This window comes from Rhincodon typus, chromosome 4 (assembly GCF_021869965.1).
Source record: "Rhincodon typus isolate 14 chromosome 4, sRhiTyp1.1, whole genome shotgun sequence".
Lineage (NCBI taxonomy): Eukaryota > Metazoa > Chordata > Chondrichthyes > Orectolobiformes > Rhincodontidae > Rhincodon > Rhincodon typus.
This window is the reverse complement of record NC_063335.1, coordinates 3,368,896-3,388,308: the sequence shown is the minus strand read 5'-3', so window position 1 is coordinate 3,388,308 and position 19,413 is coordinate 3,368,896. Positions and strand designations below refer to the sequence as shown.

Here is a 19,413-nt window from a genome sequence, read left to right as displayed (position 1 = left end):
CACGTGACAATAAAATATAAATCTAAAGACCCAACACACGGACATTTCCGTACTCAGGAATGACTGCTTTATATTGGTGTGCATTGTTTTCTGACTTGCTTACAAATCAAGCTGTGAACAGATTCCAGAACGGAACCTGTTTGCAATCCTTAATTCCAAATCCCGCCTGCTCCTCATGTTTCTTGATTATGATTGTCTTAGGTAGAGAATTCCAAAGATTCCTTTGAGGAAGGAAAGTTCTCCTGTCTGAGTGCCAAATGATCACTCCCTACATATTAAACTGTGCACCATGCTCTGGATTTTCTAGTCGAGGGAAAAAACTATCCTGTCAATCCCTCCGGAATTTTGTAAACTTCAATGAGGTCACCATCTCATTCTTGTCAACTTCAAAGAACATAGGCCTGACGCACTCAGCCTCTCGTCATCAGTTAAACCTTTAATTCCGGCGACAAACCGAATGACCTTTCGCCTCTAATGAAAGTATATCCTTCCTTAAAGATGGAGACAAAAACTGCACCCACTGTTCTGGGTCTGGCCTCAGCAATGTCCCGTACATTTGTAGCAGAAACTCTTTATTTGTATACTCTAATCCTTTGAAATAAATGCAAATTCCATCCTAATTGCTTGCTATAACTGAATACTAACATTCTGTATTTCCTGTACATACATGCTCAAGTCCCTCTGAACTTCAAAATTTACAAGGGTAACTTTTCTGTTAAAAAAAAGTCTGCTTTTCCACTCTTATTATCAATTTGAAGAAGCTTTAACTTCCCACATTACACTCCATCTGCCACTTTACTCACTTAACCTCTCCATATCACTTTGTCGCTTTGAGCCCTCCTCACAACTTACATTCTGACTGTAGTTTGTATCATGAGCAACTTCTTAATATAAATTGTGAAAGGCCTGGACCACAGTACTGATCATTGTGGTATTTCACAGACACAGATTGCATAGAAAATAGAACATGGCTTGCCAATTTGAAAATGCCCCACTTATTCCTATCCTGTGTGTTAACCAATCTTCTATCCATGATAATACCCCCAATTCCATGACCCCTTATCTTACCGAATATATCTTTGAATGGCGCACACTGAATACCTTTTCGAAACACAAAGTATACTACATTTACTGATTCTTCTTTATCTACCCAACTAGTTACATCTTCAAACAACTAATAAGTTTGTCAAACACAAATTTTCTTATGTAAAACCATACTGATTATGTCATATCATCCTGTGATTTTGTAAGTGCATCATTAAGGCTTCTGTAATAAATGATTCTATCACTTTCCTGATAACTAATGTCAGGCCAACTGACCTGCAGTTTTCAGTTTTCTCTCACCTTCCTTTTCTGAATAGTAGTGTTATATTTGCTAACTTCCAATCCACATGTACCATTCCACGTATTAGGGAAATTTAGGAAGTCATAGCCATCCAATATGCTGTAGTTACCTCTTTTTGGACACAAGGCCTCAGGTCCTGGAAACAATTTGGATTTTACTATAATAATTCTACTCTGCTGATATTACTTTGATTTCTTCTAGTCTTCGTATCCTTTGTTTAATATTAACTCCCAATCAATGAAATGACGTACACAAAATATTTACTAGTGCCTGCCATTTCATTATTCCCCATGAGAATTTCTCCTGTCTCAGATTCTACAGGACCAATAGTTACATTTGCTACTCTTCCTTTTCAATGTGCTCGCAAAAGCTCTTGTAATTTGTTTTTATATTTCTGGCTAGTTTACTTTCACATTATATTCTTTTTGTTATCTAACAGCTTGGTGCCCTTTTGCTAGTTTATTAAACACTCCCATTCCTCAGACTTACTACTGTTTTTTGTAAGGTTATGAGCATTATTACCTTTATATCTCCTTCTCAACACATGATAATTCTTTTTTGCTGTGTTGCTCTTTTTTTAATGTAAAGGTATCTCTGTTGAATATTTTGAATTTTTAAAAGATGTTTCCTATTGTTTCTTTGTCACTGTACATTTTAGTCTAGTTTGAACATCTCTACTAAACTCCAACCTAATGAGAGCAATCCCAATTTCCCTAATCAAATAAGTGAAGTTCCTCATCTCTGGAGCCATTTGAGTACATGTCCCCTGCACTGTCTCCAAGACTTTGACATCCTCCCTAAAGTTACGTGCGGAATTGGGTTTATTACTTCAGCAGTTCATTGAAAGTTGCATCACAGGTAGACAGGGTGATTAAGGAGGCGTTTTGCATGCTTGTCTTCATTTCTCAGACCATTGAGTGTAGGAGTTAGGACATCATGTTCAGGTTGTCGGTGAGACCACTTTTGGAGACCTGTGTACAGTTCTGGTTGCCTTGCTATAGGCAGAATATTGTTAAATTGGGGACGGTTCAAAAAAGATTTATTAGGATGTTGCTGGGCCTAGAGGGCTTGAGTTAAATGGATGGGCCAGGACATTTTTCCACTAGAGCACAGGAGGTTGAGGAGTGACCTCATAGAGATTAGAGGGGCATAGATAGAGTGAATAGCAAAGATCTTTTCCCAAGGGAAGGGAAGTTCAAAGCTAGGGAGCATATTTTTAAGGTGAGAGGATAAAGATTTAAAATGGACCTGAGGGGCAACTTTTTCACACAAAGAGCAGTTCATATGTGGAATGAACACTGCCAAAGGAAGTAGTGGATGCAGGTACAGTTACAACATTTGGATAGGTACATGAACAGGAAAGGTTTAGAAGGATTGGGCCAAAGGCTGGCAAGTTGGACTCGTTTAGTTTGGGAAATTTGGTCAGCATCAACAAGTTGGACCAAAGGGTCTGTTTCTTTGCTGTATAACTCTATGACTCTGAAGCAATTCAATCATTTTAAAATAAATGCATGTGCTTTTTAATAATATAGGATACTTTGCAAAGATATTGAAGTCACTTTTTCACTTGACATGTTTACAGCAATATAGATTTTATAAAATATTACATTTTACAAAATAAGACCAAACAGCTATGATAAATACACATATATTTAGAATGGCACATGTTTTAAATATCATTTAAAGGAAGAGAATAAAGAATCTTCACCTTGGCCAGACTTCAACACAGAATCTGATTTAAAAAAAACTATATTGTTTGTATGGAACTTTAAAAGCCAGGTCAGTTGAGTTTCTTTCATTCTTTAAAATTTCAATGGTATTTTTCAAACCGGATTCCAGAAAATTTTCATTTTGCAATGCCCAACATCAGTTGGCTAGCTTTGACACATTGCGGGTCAATGGAGTGAATAAATTCTGATACCTATTTCCTATCATTCATTTTATGCTATTGCACAAAATGCAAATTACCTCCTTTGTGCCTGGAGCAGGTGTAAGCATTATAAATGGATGGAAATGAGGTGTATATTTCCTCCTGTCATGGTATGCAAGCATTTATTCTGAACAGTGTTGAGAAAACTGAGACTTACACCTTGCACACCACACAGATCAGAGCATCTGAAACTAAGAGTTAGCACATGTTTTCAATGTTCCTGAGACATGGGCACATGTAGCAAAACCAATATTTATCGTTCATTCCTATGTTCTCAAGAAGCTGATGGTGAGAGCCACCTTCTTTAATTTGAAAAAGGATGTTCAAGGAATCAAAATATAGTTAAAGCACATGGTATGTGGCTTGGAGGTTTGTGCCTGCTGTTTTGTTTTGTATGGTAGAGATTGTGGGTTTAGAATGTGTTGCTAAAGGTGCCTTGGTACATTGCTAAAGTGCAATTTATATATGGTACACACTGCTGTCACTGTGCAGCATTTCTAAAGGGGGTGAACAATTAAGGCTGTGGATGGGGTGCCAATCAAGTGGACTATTTTGTCCTGGATGCTGTCGAGCTTCTTGAGTGTTGTTGAAGCTATGCCATTTGAGCACTGGAAAATACTCCATCACACTGCTAACACATGTCTTACAGAGAGTGGACGGTCTCTGTGAAGTCCAGAAGGGACTCACTAACGACAGAATCTCTGCTATGATCTACTCTTATCGCCATAAGTGGCTGTTCCAGTTTTATTTCACGTCAATGATGATGCTCAGGACTGGAATCTCAAAACAGGGTTTGAAACGTGATACCCAATGAGTAATAATTTTTATTTCACTTGTAGGACATGGCGTTACTGGACAACATTTATTTCCTGTCCCTAGTTTCCCTTGAGAATGTGGTGGTGAGCTGTCTGAATTGCTACAGACCATGCGCTGGGGTTGACCCACAATGCCTTTAGGGAGAGAATTCCAGGATTTTGACCCAGCAACAGTGAAGGAACAGTAATGTATTTCCAAGTCAGGATGGTGAGTGGCGTGGAGGGGAACATGCAGGTGGTGGTATTCCCAGTATCTGCTGCCTTTGTCCTTCTAGATGGAGGGTGTTGTCTGAGGATCTTTGGTGAATTTCTGCAGTGCATTTTGTAGTTCATACGCACTGAACATACTAATCAAATGGGTTGCTTTGTCCTGGATGATGTCAAAATTCTTGAGTGTTGTTGGAGTTGCACCAATCCAGGCAAGTGAGTGCTGAACATGAGCATCCCCAATGAGCATCCCCACTTCTGACCTTATGAAGGAGGGAAGGTCATTGTTGAAGCAGCCACAACAATCATCCTATGTGCCAAGTATGACCCTAACCAGCGGAGAGTTTGCTCCCTGATATTCATTGATTTGAGTTTTGATTTCGATTTTGCTTTTATTGTGATGTGCATTTTACAGTAAGAATACAATAAAATATAATGAAAAGCTTTCATTTGTCACCATGAAATGGCACCATTTTGAATAATTTAAGAATAAGGAAAAAAGGGAAAGATATACCTTGAAGAGGGCCCATCAATCCTGAGACAGCTCATCACCATCAACAATGCCTAAGGCTCCTTGATGTCATGCTTGGTTGAATGATGTCATGGGCTGTCACTCTCACCTTCCCTCACCTCAAGGATTCAGCCCTTTTATTCATGTTTGAACCAAGGCTATAATGAGGTCAGGAGCTGAGTGGTCCTGGCAGAACCCAAACTGGGGCATCACTGAGCAGGTGCTGCTTGATAGCACTGTTAACAACACCTTCCATCACTTTACTGACAATTGAAAGGAGACTGATGGGGCAATAATTGGCCAGGGTGTGACCTGCTTTTTGTGTACTGGGCATATCAGTGCTATTTTCCAAATTGTCAGCTAAATGCCAGTATTGTAATTGTACTGGAACAGCTTGGCCAGGGGAACAGCAAGTTCTGGAAGACAAGTCTTTAGATATCTGAAGAAGGGTCCAGGCCCAAAACATCAGCTTTCCTGCTCCTCTAATGTAGCCTGGCCTGCTGTGTTCATCCAGCTCTACACCGCTACAGCTCTACATCTCAGACTCCAGCATCAGCAGTTCCTACTATCTCTGTACTCTTATTGATACTGTCAGGGATAATTAAAATGGCCCAATTGTCAGAAGGCAAGCTCACAGTCATGGTTTTGGTACTGAGCACCTTCAGGAGGTGAGAGCTGCATGTCTAACCTTGTAACCAGTAATCTGGAGTGTTTTATCTTTATACCTTTGGACCATGGAGCAACCTTGCAAAAATGTCATGGAGCTGCTCCTCACTGGGCAAAAATAACACAGTCAGGATGAAGTTAAGGAAAAGAGATAGGATCCAGAGGTGCACCTCTGATCTCTGTTGCAGAGATAGGATCTGGAACTGCATCCAGATAAGTGTGTAGAGTAGATGAATAGCATTAAGTGATAGTTCATGGAATAGTCTTTCAATTTTGTAACCATAAGATCAGAACCTGGATTCTAATTACCATGTATTGTAATAATTAATCTTAATATGTAATTATCATGAAGCAGCTCAATTTTGAAGGCAGTTCTTGACTTTGCATTCTCCTCTACTAGTCTTGCTTAAACCATAACTCTTGGATGTTGGAATAAAATAACACAATATAAAATCATGGCGGTGATAGGATCCGCTGCCTAGAAAGTCATGGCAGTAATGAAGATCAAGATCAAATTGTCTGGAGAAGAGAACAACTCAGAAATGCATTTTTTCCAAAACCATGTTGGTACAGCTTTAAGACCAGCTAGCCATCAGAAGAACCACAGGGCTGAACAGCTACTGTGAAGGAAAAACCTCAGAACAGAAAATTCCTGTACAGTAACCATCAAAAACAACTCTCAGTATCAATAAAAAACATTTTACAGCTAGTAATAGATCAACAAACTTTTCAAGAAAAATAGCTCTGAGAGCAGCAAGTGCTCACCAGCTGCCAAGGGCATAAATCTGGGCTGATTACCCATGAAAATGGGAGATTACTGGAAACCAAAAGTAGATTCAATTCCACAGGAAGAAAAATACAGAAAAACTGGCCTGCAACACAGAGTTAAGACTTCTGGCAGAGACTTAGCGGTTTGTAAACTATTTACTGGTCAAAGAGGATATCACAGCTGTGCTGAAGGAGGGCACTATGGAGGACTCGAGCAATGAGGCAATATGGGCAGAGGTCAGAAATAGGAAGGGTGCGGTAACAATGTTGGGGCTGTACTACAGGCCTCCCAACAGTGAGCGTGAGATAGAGGTACAAATACGTAGACAGATTATGGAACAATGAAGGAGCAACAGTTTGGTGGTGATGGGAGATTTTAATTTTCCCAACATTGACTGGGATTCACTTAGTGTTAGGGGTTTAGATGGCACAAAATTTGTAAGGAGCATCCAGGAGAGTTTTATAGAGCAGTATGTAAACAGTCCAACTCAGGAAGGGGCCATACTGGACCTGGTGTTGGGGAATGAGCCTGGCCAGGTGGTTGAAGTTTCAGTAGGGGATTACTTTGGGAATAGTGATCACAATTCCGTAACTTTTACAATACTCATGGACAAAGACGAGAGTGGTCCTAAAGGAAGAGTACTAAATTGGGGGAAGGCCAACTATAGCAAAATTCGGCAGGAGCTAGCAAATGTGGATTAGGAGCAGCTGTTTGAGGGTAAATCCACATTTGATATGTGGGAGGCTTTTAAAGAGAGGTTGATTAGAGTGCAGGACTGACATGGCCCTGTGAAAATGAGGGATAGAAAGGGCAAGATTAGGGAACCATGGATAACAGGTGAAATTGTGAGACTAGCAAAGAGGAAAAAGGAAGCAGACATAAGGTCTAGGCGACTGAAAACAGATGAAGCTTTGGAAGAATATCAGGAAAGTAGGACCAATCTGAAACGAGGAATTAAGAGGGCTAAAAGGGGTTATGAAATATCTTTAGCAAACAAGGTTAAGGAAAATCCCGAAGCCTTTTATTCATACATAAGGAGCAAGAGGGTAACTAGAGAAAGGGTTGGCCCACTCAAGGACAAAGGAGGGAAGTTATGCGAGGAGTCAGAGAAAATGAGTGAGATTCTTAATGAGTACTTCGTGTTGGTATTCACTGAGGAGAGGGACATGACGGATGTTGAGGTTGGGGATAGATGTTTGATTACTCTAGGTCAAGTCAGCATAAGGAGGGGGGGAAGTGTTGGGTATTCTAAAAGGCATTAGGGTGGACAAGTCCCCAGGTCCGGATGGGATCTATTGCAGGTTACTGAGGGAAGCGAGAGAGGAAACAGTTGGGGCCTTAACAGATATCTTTGCAGCATCCTTGAGCACGGGTGAGGTCCCAGAGGTCTGGAGAATTGCTAATGTTGTCCCCTTGTTTAAGAAGGGTAGCAAGGATAATCCAGGTAATTATAGACCGGTGAGCCTGACGTCAGTGGTGGGGAAGCTGCTGGAGAAGATACTGAGGGATAGGATCTATTTACATTTGGAAGAAACTGGGCTTATTAGTGATTGGCAGCATGGTTTTGTGCAGGGAAGGTCATGTCTTACCAACTTGATAGAATTCTTTGAGGAAACGACAAAGTTGATAGATGAGGGAAGGGCTTTGGATATCATATACATGGACTTCAGTCAGGCGTTTGATAAGGTTCCCCATAGTAGGCTGATGGAGAAAGTGAAGTCGCATGGGGTCCAGGGTGTACTAGCTAGATGGATAGAGAACTGGCTGGGCAATAGGAGACAGAGAGTTGTAGTGGAAGGGAGTTTCTCAAAATGGAGAACTGTGACCAGTAGTGTTTCACAGGGATCCGTGTTGGGACCACTGTTGTTTGTGATATACATAAATGATCTGGAGGAAGGTATAGATGGTCTGATTAGCAAGTTTGCAGATGACACGAAGATTGGTGGAGTAGCAGATTGGGGGCAATCGGAGAATGCAGCAGAATATAGACAGTTTGGAGATTTGGGCGGAGAAATGGCAGATGGAGTTCAATCCAGGCAAATGCGAGGTGATGCATTTTGGAAGATCCAATTCAAGAGCAAACTACACGGTAAATGGAAAAGCCCTGGGGAAAATTGATGCGCAGAGAGATCTGGGTGTTCAGGTCCATTGTACCCTGAAGGTGGCAATGCAGGTCGATAGAGTGGTCAAGAAGGCATACGGCATGCTTTCATTCATCGGACAGGGTATTGAGTACAAGAGTTGGCAGGTCATGTTGCAGTTGTATAGGACTTTGGTTCGATCACATTTGGAATACTGCGTACAGTTCTGGTCGTCACATTACCAAAAGGATGTGGATGCTTTGGAGAGGGTGCAGAGGAGGTTCACCAGGATGTTGCCTGGTACGGAGGGCGCTAGCTATGAAGAGAGGTTGAGTAGATTAGGATTATTTACATTAGAAAGACAGAGGTTGAGGGGGGACCTGATTGAGGTCTACAAAATCATGAAAGGTATAGACAGGGTGGATAGCAAGAAGCTTTTTCCCAGAGTGCGGGACTCAATTACTAGGGGTCACGATTTCAAGGGAAGAGGGGAAAATTTAAGGGAGATATGCGTGGAAAGTTCTTTACGCAGAGGGTGGTGGGTGCCTGGAACGCATTGCCAGCGGAGGTGGTAGAGGCGGGCACGATAGCATCATTTAAGATGTATCTAGACAGATACATGGATGGGCAGGGAGCAGAGAGATACAGATCCTTGGAAAATAGGCGACAGGTTTAGATAGAGGATCTAGATCGGCGCAGGCTTGGAGGGCCGAAGAGCCTGTTCCTGTGCTGTAATTTTCTTTGTTCTTTGTTCTTTGTTCTTTACTCAACAAAGTTAACATTAAGCAGGTTCACAAAATTCTTCAGAAACAGGCTTAAAGTAAAACAAATGAAAGCATTGGGATTAAAAATCATTTCTTGGAATGTGAGATTTCAGAGCCCTCTCAGTGAAATTGGTTAAAAGTTTTCGTATTTTGACAATTTCGGTGAGAGGCACAAGTTTTATTCAGTAATGAACAAGTGTAATTGATTTTAATTGTTAACGAACAGTGTCAGGGATAAAGAAAAGAATGCAATTTAGATCACATGCTGTCAAATCCAACACAAAGATGCCTTGGACACAAAATATTGGCTCAAACAACCTCAAGGCAGTCGTCTTTGATACAGTCACTAAACCTATGAATCTTATTGATTGAAACTATTGTATCAATGTTTCATCCCACAGATATTTTTTAAGAAATACTTCAGCCATCTTTGAAAAGGACATTTTCATTTATTTCTATGAATGTGCCATATTAGTAAAGGAAGACCAAACATTACAATGAAAATTGCACTCAGAACAGCAGAAACCTTAACAGCTTTTAGCTGTGTAACTACAGTAACAATGATTCAACAACTACTGTAATTAATTTTGAATGCTTAAGACAACAAAATAAGTGCAGTACAAATAAATCAAAATACCAAGTGATCATTTAAATCGAGAAAACAATGAACAACTTTAAGCGCCTAACAACAATCAAAATTCCAATGTTTCCACCAATTAAATTCAAGCTACCAGATCCATTGAATAGATCAGCAAAGTGACAAATTTGGGGAGCCCAATTCCTCAGATTTCAAACAGCTTCGGGGTCATTCATCATATCAGTGCTGAACAGGTTGGCACACTTCTTGACTATGAGAAGAATTGGCTGATTGTGTGCTACATGGATTGATTAGTAACAAATGACATTTGATAACCCAACAGCTTCTGATCAATACTTCACTTCAAGAACAAACAGGGTACTGGTGAAATCAAGCATCAATAGCAGAATCCAACTATCCAGAAAATAGACGTGTGGACAGTTTCATTTATAATCTGCTTCATCTGAACTACGCAACTTTGGAAACTTACAACAAGAATTTATTTTCAGTAGGGTTGTTGTTGATCTGTTAGTTAAATCAATCAAAAGAGGATCTTACTCTACTACAAGCTGTTCAATTAGCAGTGGATTCCGAGTCTAGAAAATTATTCGAGCAGCATTATACAGCAAAAGTTCCATTTAATAAAGAACATTCTACAGACATCGTTGACTACTTGAAACACAATACAGCATTCGACCAGAGGAGACAGACCTCTCAGTTGAAAAGTATACTAGATGTGACAACATTTTACACAAAATCTTAAATGATCTAATGTTACAGTATCTTGTTGCAGGTGTGGTTCCAAATCCCCACATCAGCACGTTTAGCCTAACACCAACAATGTATTATTTGTAGAAAACATAGTCACTTCTCAAAGATGTGCTTCACTCTAAAGAACATGCCAAGTATCAAACAAATTGTTTCCAAGCCAACAGGTATATTCATGCTTAGGAATAGTACCTTGAGGAACAGGTCGGGCACTGTGATGAAACAAGTTTCTTTATACAAGGACCAGCTATCTGCAGATGAACACCATCAGCGAATCCAGATTTTAATCATGAAGAAAGAGAAACAATCTATCATCCTTACTGCAGGAACCAGCTGCTCACTGAGACATCATTGGGTACCACAGGAAATTGCCACCAAGTGCCACTATTTCAACTAATCCCTTGGTTTGTACTATGAGTTTAGGGTATGTGGTTAGATCTTCAGAGAAATTAAATCCCTGATCTAACAGAAGGCAGCAGTAATAAAAAGATAACCAACTTTACCTCAAGTGTTTCTATATTGTCTCATAGACTTTCATGGCCCAGTATATACACAGTAAAATACAATCCCATTAATCCTAAAGATAACAAGACGTAGAGCTGGATGAACACAGCAGGCCAGGCAGCATCAGAGGAGCAGGAAAGCTAACGTTTCGGGTCTGGACCCTTCTTCAGAAATCTGCTCCTCTGATGCTGCTTGGCCTGCTGTGTTCATCCAGCTCTGCACCTTGTTATCTCAGATTCTCCAGCATCGGCAGTTCCTACTATCTCTCTTCCCCATTAATCCTAACATTCTTTTTCAGTACTCATACAAGGAGAATTTCCTCCTTGTTAACATCAGTTGGGTTTCATATTGTTGGACTGTCTCCCCGATCTAGGTATAGGACAAGCGAAAGGAGAGCACGCTGTCTGAGGACATTGGGGTAATACCAAAGATCTCAGTTTTGAAAGTACAATGGGTTCAATCAGTTGGCGGTGGAGTAGATTTCAAGTGGTGCTGTGTAAAAGAAGTAACCTTAATCTGCATGCACGAAGAAACAATTTTAAATTATTCTGTGTTGTTTAGCTAAATAAAACACTAGCCTAATCATATAACTGGTCCATAAGAACATAATTCACACAATGTAATAAAAGGTGCAGTCAAGCCTCGACTAAAATGCAGTACATGGTAGTGTGTCAAAATAGGACAGGACCTGATTTAGGATCGTCCGGGACTTCAGGCTGGGCGGTTCAAGATGTAGAGGTTTTGGACAAACTTGGTCAGGTGGGTCAGGGGGTTGCAGAGGTGTCAAAGCAGCTCACTCATCTGGCACAACACCACCTCTAACCAGCAAGTAGCTGAATTGTCCAAGTAAGTTATTTCTTTTTATTTTACTCTATTAAGGTTGATGCATGACACATTCTGAAAATATCCCTTTTTTAGATAAGTCCAGTTTTTGAACAGCTTGCAATGGGACTTTGTACCTGTAATTTAACAACTATTTATGTTCGTGCTTTACTATACCTCTACATCACACTGCAAAAACAGGATTAGTAGTCTAACAGTTCCATTCTTTACAGCTGGCAGAAGTATGATAATGTGCACCAAAAAAAAACAAATGTCTCACTGGATCTTTTAGCAATGTGAATGAGACAGTCAGCTCTTCTCCATACAATAACCGGGCCGAGGATGCCAGGAGTCCATTCCTTACAATAAATACTATCAATGTTGTATATCTCTGTCTCTTCAATTCTCACGAGCTGCTGTATCCTGCAGCAGCGATGACCTTAATCAAATCGTGGTAAGTCATCAAACGTCAGGGCCAAAGGTAAAGCTCTGGGGACCTGGGAATTTGAAAATATTCATAGAAAATGCAGGCTGGTCAGTATGAGTTTAACATTTTGAATGTAATTGTACGTTCCAAATGCAGGGTTTGAAACATCCTTTATCTTCCTTTTTATAGATTTGACTATCATGCTGTGTGCTTCCAGCAGTTCCTGTTCCATCTCAGAATTCCAGCAGCTCAGTTACCTATCTACCTCTTTTCAAGATTGCGATTATTTCTCACACACTGAGACAGAAATGCTCTCAATCATAACAATTCTATCCATCAAGCAGTTAGATAGTTCCCAAGAGCAAAAATGTAACCACATCTCTTCACGGTGGTAATGATATACAAAACATAACCCAGTGCAGCCACATGGAATGGATTTTTTCTAGCCAAGGGGAAGAAGCAGGTTTGGGAGCATGCAACAAGTTAAATGCCTGAAAAGCAAAGTTGGGTCAGGATCCCAACATCATTAGATCAGCTTTCAGATGTCATCTGGGTGGTTTTGCAGGCAAGCATGGAATTCCTTTGAGCTTTTCAGGTTTTTGTCACTTAAATATTCTGGGAATTGAGTACTGTTTGGAAGAAATGTGCTAGTTTTGCATTGAACTGAATTGAACGATTTTATTATCACTTGTATTTTACAGTGAATAATACAGTAAACTACAGTGAAAAGCTTCATTTGTCACTGCAATCTGGCAGCATTTTGAAAAGTTTAAGAATAAAAAGATTAAAAACGTATAACTGAAAGAGAGTTCATCTTCGTTCTGCTGCCTCCGCCATAAGCCCTGAGCCAACTCACCAATGATGCTGCACTGCCACCCCTACTTCATTTCCTTGCCCCCTCCAATGCCGGACCCTCCAACGTAGGAGTTGCCACTGCTCTGGTGCAATCTCTTCGCCACGGTCCCGCCTCGCCAATGCTACCGTCAATGCCAGGTCCCATGCTGAACCCACTCTCGACCCACAACCAGGAGACCCCAGCTCTGCTGCCGCTGCTGCCTCATTGATATCCAAGAGTCTCTACTCTGAGAGAACAAGGTGTAGAGCTGGATGAACACAGCAGGCCAAGCAGCATCATAGGAGCAGGAAAGCTGATGTGTTTCGGGCCTAGACTTTTCTGAAGAAGGGTCTAGGCCTGAAACGTCAGCTTTCCTGCTCCTCTGATGCTGCTTGGCCTGTTGTGTTCATCCAGCTCTACACCTTGTTATCTCAGATTCTCCAGCATCTGCAGTTCCTACTATCTCAGTCTCCACTCTGGGCCTGCCATGGCTACGACCAGGAGTAACAGCCAATTCATCAATTTTGTGAGCTTTCAGCAGATTGCCGAGGTTATTAAGGGGAGGGCACAGCTGGGGCAGATTCTTCGGTGAAATTGACAGGTCGAGAAGCTTTTGATCAGTGAAACTGAAAAGCTCGAATGATGGCGATGAGAGGCCTCTGCTCAGAGCATTCCTTCTGAAAGGCACTTCCAGTGCTTGATGGGTGATTGCCAAATTCTTGGAAGTCACTTCACCTGCTTTACATTTTACTCAGTTGCATTTCCTGGCTTCCATCAGGGTATGGAAGCATCTTATGCAGCACAAGCTTGCACTTAGAGCTGGAGGAACGGCAACACCAGCAGAAGCAGGTAGACAACCAACACCAGCAGGATCAACACCAGCAGCTGGATCAACACCAGCTGGATCGACACCAGCAGCACAGCTGGATCAACACCACCAGCTGGATCGCCACCAGCAGCACAGCTGGATCAACACCAGCAGCACAGCTGGATCGACAACAGCAGCTGGATCGACACCAGCAGCACAGCAGGATCAACACCAGTAGCTGGATCAACACCAGCAGCTGGATCGACACCAGCAGGATTAACACCAGTAGGCTGGATCGTCACCAGCAGCACAGCTGGATCGACACCAGCAGCACAACTGGATTAACACCAGCAACACGGCTGGATCATCACAGCAGTAAAACAGTTGCGTTCTCATCAACCATTTGCCAATCCATGGGGTGAAGGGAATGGGCATAGAGATCCAGTTCTAGGGGCTAATAGAAAATAATCTGCTCCCTTGTAATGTCTGAACACCAGTGACTCAAGAAATTTAGGCTTTCACCACAGACCATCGCTGAAATTTGCAGGTCATTCAGTTTTCCTGCCCTTGATCTACTTGGTGTGCTATCCCCATCCAGTTCTCCTTTGTAATACAAGTTAACATTCCATTAGACCCTTCAATAACATTTGCTTTAAGCAAAACACACTTTATTCTTACTCTGTATTTTAAATACAAACAAAGGAAAGAACTGGAATAACTTAACTATTGGAAAACTTAACAGAATAATAGATTTTTTAACTACGAAAGAGTAAATGTTCCAAGATAGTAATAACCCATAAACATACCCTAGGCAAAGGCAAATTCAGTCAAATAGATTGTCTCACATGCAATTCTCCAGTCCAGGAGGAAAGAACATCATGAAAAAAAATTCAGACAGGGAGAGATCTCAAGCATTTTGCTATAACAGGGGAAGATATATAGCTGTTTCCAAACCCCAACAACTTCTGAAAGTCAAACTAAAATCCTGACTCTGTGAGAGCCTTACCCCACCCCTTCATGCTGCTTCTATTTGTTCCAATTTTAAACAAAAACCCAAGGCCTCACAAGCTATTTACTTTATTGGCTTGGAGCAGAGTACTCGTCACCTCTGTCTCAACCTCTCTTCATAAAAGAAAGGATAAAATACACCTCATAAATCCATAAAACCATCAAATTTACTTACCTTTACAATGGATAAGTTCCCAACACTGGCAAAACTGTGTGAGTTGGAGTGCACTTACTTAATTGACTATAACCTCTGAAATTCTTTGTTCCCATCTATACTTAACATACCTCTAAGTCCCTGTCATCAGCAAACTTCGATACACAGTGATTGATATCTTTACCTAAGTTGCTGCTAAATATGGTGATAAGCAGGAGTGTAATGGCTATGGGGAGGAATAGTACGTCTTACAGGTAGTTCATGACAACAAAGCCAAATAAGGCAGGCCACAGCCTTGTAATGATTCCAAGCAATTTATTATGGCTTTGCCCAAGGACGAGAAATTCACTGAACAGGCTTTAAAGCAGCTGGTGGAAATAGAAACTCTTCAAAATCTTCGGAAAGCATACGAGGACAGTCAGACAAAGTAATTCTGATGACAGTGGAATTTATTGGAAGCTGGGAGCAACTTACAATGTCTGCAGTAATGATTGTGTTTCCGTGGAGATTGCGAACTGTGAAAGGTATAAAAGGAGAACATCCCCCTCTGCTCATTTAAAGTACAAGAAGCCAAGAGAAAAAAAATCATGTTCAACCAATAGTGATTTCAATATTTTGTTATGGGAAAAATTTTTTTTAAATCTTGTGTCATTCTTTTGGCCATCAAATACTGAGGTTCAAATCTCCTTTTAAATGCTATAGGTACCTACCGGAATTGTGATGGAGAAATTTGGGTGCCTTGAGAAATTCATTGTTGACATTTTTCCAGTTCAATAATGATGTACTTGCAGCATTTCTGGCTTATACTGAATCCTCAGACCCATTCCCAGTCAATAATAGGGCTGGGAGCAAGCACTATCAACCAGCAGTGTGTTTTTTGCCCCTATGCTTGCCAATACTTTCTATGATGATGATGATCCTGACACCAAAATCAAACTTCATGTGGATGGGAAGCTAAGGTCTCCCAAAGTTATACTTCACAATTTCTTGTTTGCCAATAACCATGTACCAGCTGCTGGAGCTGGATACACAACATGGCAAAGACTTGTTCACCAATGCGTGCAATTACTTGGTCCTTAGGAGCAGCATGAAGTAAACCAAAGTAAGGTACCAGCCTCCTCCAGGAAAGTCTTAGCTCAAGCCCAAGATTCAGTCCATGACCATAAGACGATGAGACAGAGGAGGAGAATTAGGCCATTCAGCCCATCAAGCCAGCATTACCATTTGACCATGGCTGATATGTTTGTCAACCCCTTTCTCCTGTACCTTCTCCCTGTAACCCCTGGTCCTCTTACTAATCTGTCTTCAATACACTCAATGATTTTGCCTCTACAGTCTTCTACAGTAATGAGTTCTACAGATTCACTACCCTCAGGCTGAAGAAATTCTTCTTCATCTCTGTTCTGAAGGGTTGTTCCCTCATTCTGAGGCTGTTCCCTCGGGTCCTAATCTCTCCTACTAATGGAAACATCTTCTTCATGTCCACTTTATCCAGACCTCGCTGTATTCTGTAAGATTCAATGAGATCCCCCCCTTATCCTTCTAAACTCCACTGAGTACAGACCCAGAGTTCTCAAGCATTTCTCATATGACAAGTCCTTTATCACCAGGATCATTCTTGTTCGTCTGCTAAACTGAAAGTCTACAGAGGAATAGTCCTGCCCATTCTGCTCTCCATATGCAAGACTTGGACGTGTATCAGTCTCATCCCAAGAAGTTCAACAATTTTCTTCTTAAGTTTCCTTCATAAGCTCCTGAATAACAGGACAAAATGACACAACACTGAAACACTCACCCAGACTAATATGCCAAGAGTCCACACCAAATTGCAAGAGTCAAAACTGAGTTGGGATAGTCATTGAACCAGACGCCCACATAGTAGAACAAATTTTCTATGCAGTGCTCCAGTTTGGGGTACGACTTCATGCCAGTCAAAGGAAGCTCGAGAAGGATGCTCTTTGGGTTCGCTTAGCAGTTTTGATGTTGAGTCCTGGGGACAGTTTGCTTAGAATTACTGGCTTTGGGAAAACTACATAAAAAATAAATACTGCAGCTTGTCTCAATTGTAAATGGACATCGGAAACAGAGTGAAAACACAATAAAGGAAATACCATGCCAACAAGCCTTTCAAAACTCAAAGGATTGTGGTATCCTGTCCTGTTTGCAAAGATCCTTCTAATGGGTCAGCCTTACAAGTAACCAAGGCACCCACCAGAAACATGCCAAATACCTGAATGATGAACATGATCATCTTCATGTCAAAGACCTCATAGATAAGCAAGGGCTTCTGGACAAATGACAAGAAAAACATTAATCACCACAATTAGAGCACATACCTGCTGTCTCAATTTCCTGTGTCCTACCTCCCAGGTAATTCCAGAACCGTGCCAAAAGGTTCTCTCAGAAATCTTGCAATTGAAGTTTTGTTAAAAGTCATCATGGAACTTACGGTAACACGACTTGCCTATTACTTCTGCACCCAAGACAAAGGGCCCCTCAAATACTTATTTGTTCATGATGCATGTGAGCCTTTAAAAGCTGAAGAAAATGTGGAGACACATTTAAACCTAAGTTATTTCTACCAATTTTAAATTAATCTCTAGTAGCCAAAACCACAGTGAAAGAAAACTCAGTAAACCAAACAAATTCCATGGATGGTTTCATTGCTTTTCACATGTAATTGCTAACCTGATCGCGGCCTTTTCCAAAGCATCTGGGTTATCAACAGAGAGGAACTCTTCCTCTAGGATTTCGTCTGGATTCCGTGAATCAACGTCATTTCCTACTTTTTCTTTCCTTTTTTCATCTTTCCCTTCAAATCTTGCACCACTGTGCCGCAAAGAGGTCTGTGATTTTGAACCTAGAATTTAAAAGGAAAGGAGATAGCTTATTATAAGTTATACAGAAATCTTAGTTGACAATTTCAACAGAAATAACTTGCATTTAAATAGCACCATTATTGTCATCAAATATACCAAGCAGTTCACAGTGGCAATATCAAACAAAATTTGACATTAGGCCACACAAACAGATTTTCAATAGATGAGTAAAAATTTCAAAGGGGTTTACGTTTAGGGATATCTTTAATGAGGAGTGAGAGAGAGTGGTGGGGGGAAGAAAGATATTCAGCGATATAATAATAATACCTAGGCTGAGACAGCTAAAGACAGTACCAACAATGATGGAATGTTGAAAGCCTGAATGAGTAAGAGAATTGGAGGAGTTTTTTTATTCCCCTTTATTCATTACTGGGATGAGGATGTTGCTGGCTAGGCAGCATTTATTGCCCATCCCTAATTGTCTAGAGGGCAGTTCAGAGTCAGCCACAATGCTGTGGGGCTGGAGTCACATGGAGGTCAGATCAGGAAAGGATGGCAGTTTCCTTCCCTAAAGGACATTAGTGAACCAGATGGGTTTTTCCTGGCAATTCGTAATTCTGGATATTTATTGAATTCACTTTCCACCAACTGCCATGGCGGGATTCAAACCCAGGTCCTCAGAATGTTTTCTGGATCTCTGGATTAACAGGCTAGCGATAATACCACTGAGCCGTCACCTCCCATAGATAATGCATAGATCTTGGAAGGTTACAGAGCTGAAGAAAGTTTGCAATGACAGGGAAAGGTGAAAATATGGAGGGATTTGAAAACCAAGATGATAATTTTAAGATTTGCTAAACTAGGTTCAACAGAAAGCAAAAACATGATGCATGAATTGGACTTTTGTGGTAGGTTCCAAGCAGCTGAGGTTTAGACCATAGGACAATAAGAAAGAGGTACAGGAATACAGCATTTAGCCCCATCATTCCTCATGTCCACTTTCCTGCCCTTTCTGCATACCTTCAATTCCCCCATTGATCAAGAATCTATCCATCTCAATCTTAAATATACACAAGGACTCTGCCTCCACAGATCTCTGTGGCAAAGATTTCTAAAGACTCACAACCCTCTGAGAGAAGGAATTCCTCCCTATCTCAATTGTATATTGGTGCTTCTCTATTCTGAGAGCATGCCCTCTGGTCCCAGACTCTCCCATGAGGAAAATAAATTCTGAGCATTAACCCTGTCAGCCCCTTAAGAATCCTATATGTTTCAATGAAATTACCTCTCATTCTTCTAAACTCCAATGAATAGAGTCCCAACTTGTCTAACCTTTGCTCATAACACAGTCCCATCATTCCAGGGATCATCCTCATGAACATTCTCTGAACTGCCTCCAATGAAACAATACTTTTCCTTAAATAAATGGACCAAAATTGCTCACAATACGCCTGACATGATTTCACAAGCACTTCATACAGTTGCTGTAAGACTTCCCTAATGCTATACCTCAACGCCCTTGAAATAAGGGCCAACATTCCATTAGCCTTCCTGATTACCTGGTGCACCTATGGGTTGGCTTTCTGTGATAGTAGGAACTGCA

The 19,413-nt window shown here is 41.0% G+C and overlaps 1 protein-coding gene across 1 annotated transcript in view; it reads right to left on the bottom strand.

Annotated features, from left to right (window-relative positions):
• Window positions 1–19,413, bottom strand: part of LOC109916548 (dual specificity Calcium/calmodulin-dependent 3',5'-cyclic nucleotide phosphodiesterase 1C-like) — a 613,873-nt gene that overhangs the window by 498,953 nt on the left and 95,507 nt on the right. Inside the window, exon 3 of the mRNA XM_048595622.1 lies at window positions 17,680–17,851. Within this exon, the coding sequence (XP_048451579.1) occupies window positions 17,680–17,851 (172 nt within the window). The remainder of the gene's footprint in view (window positions 1–17,679; window positions 17,852–19,413) is intronic.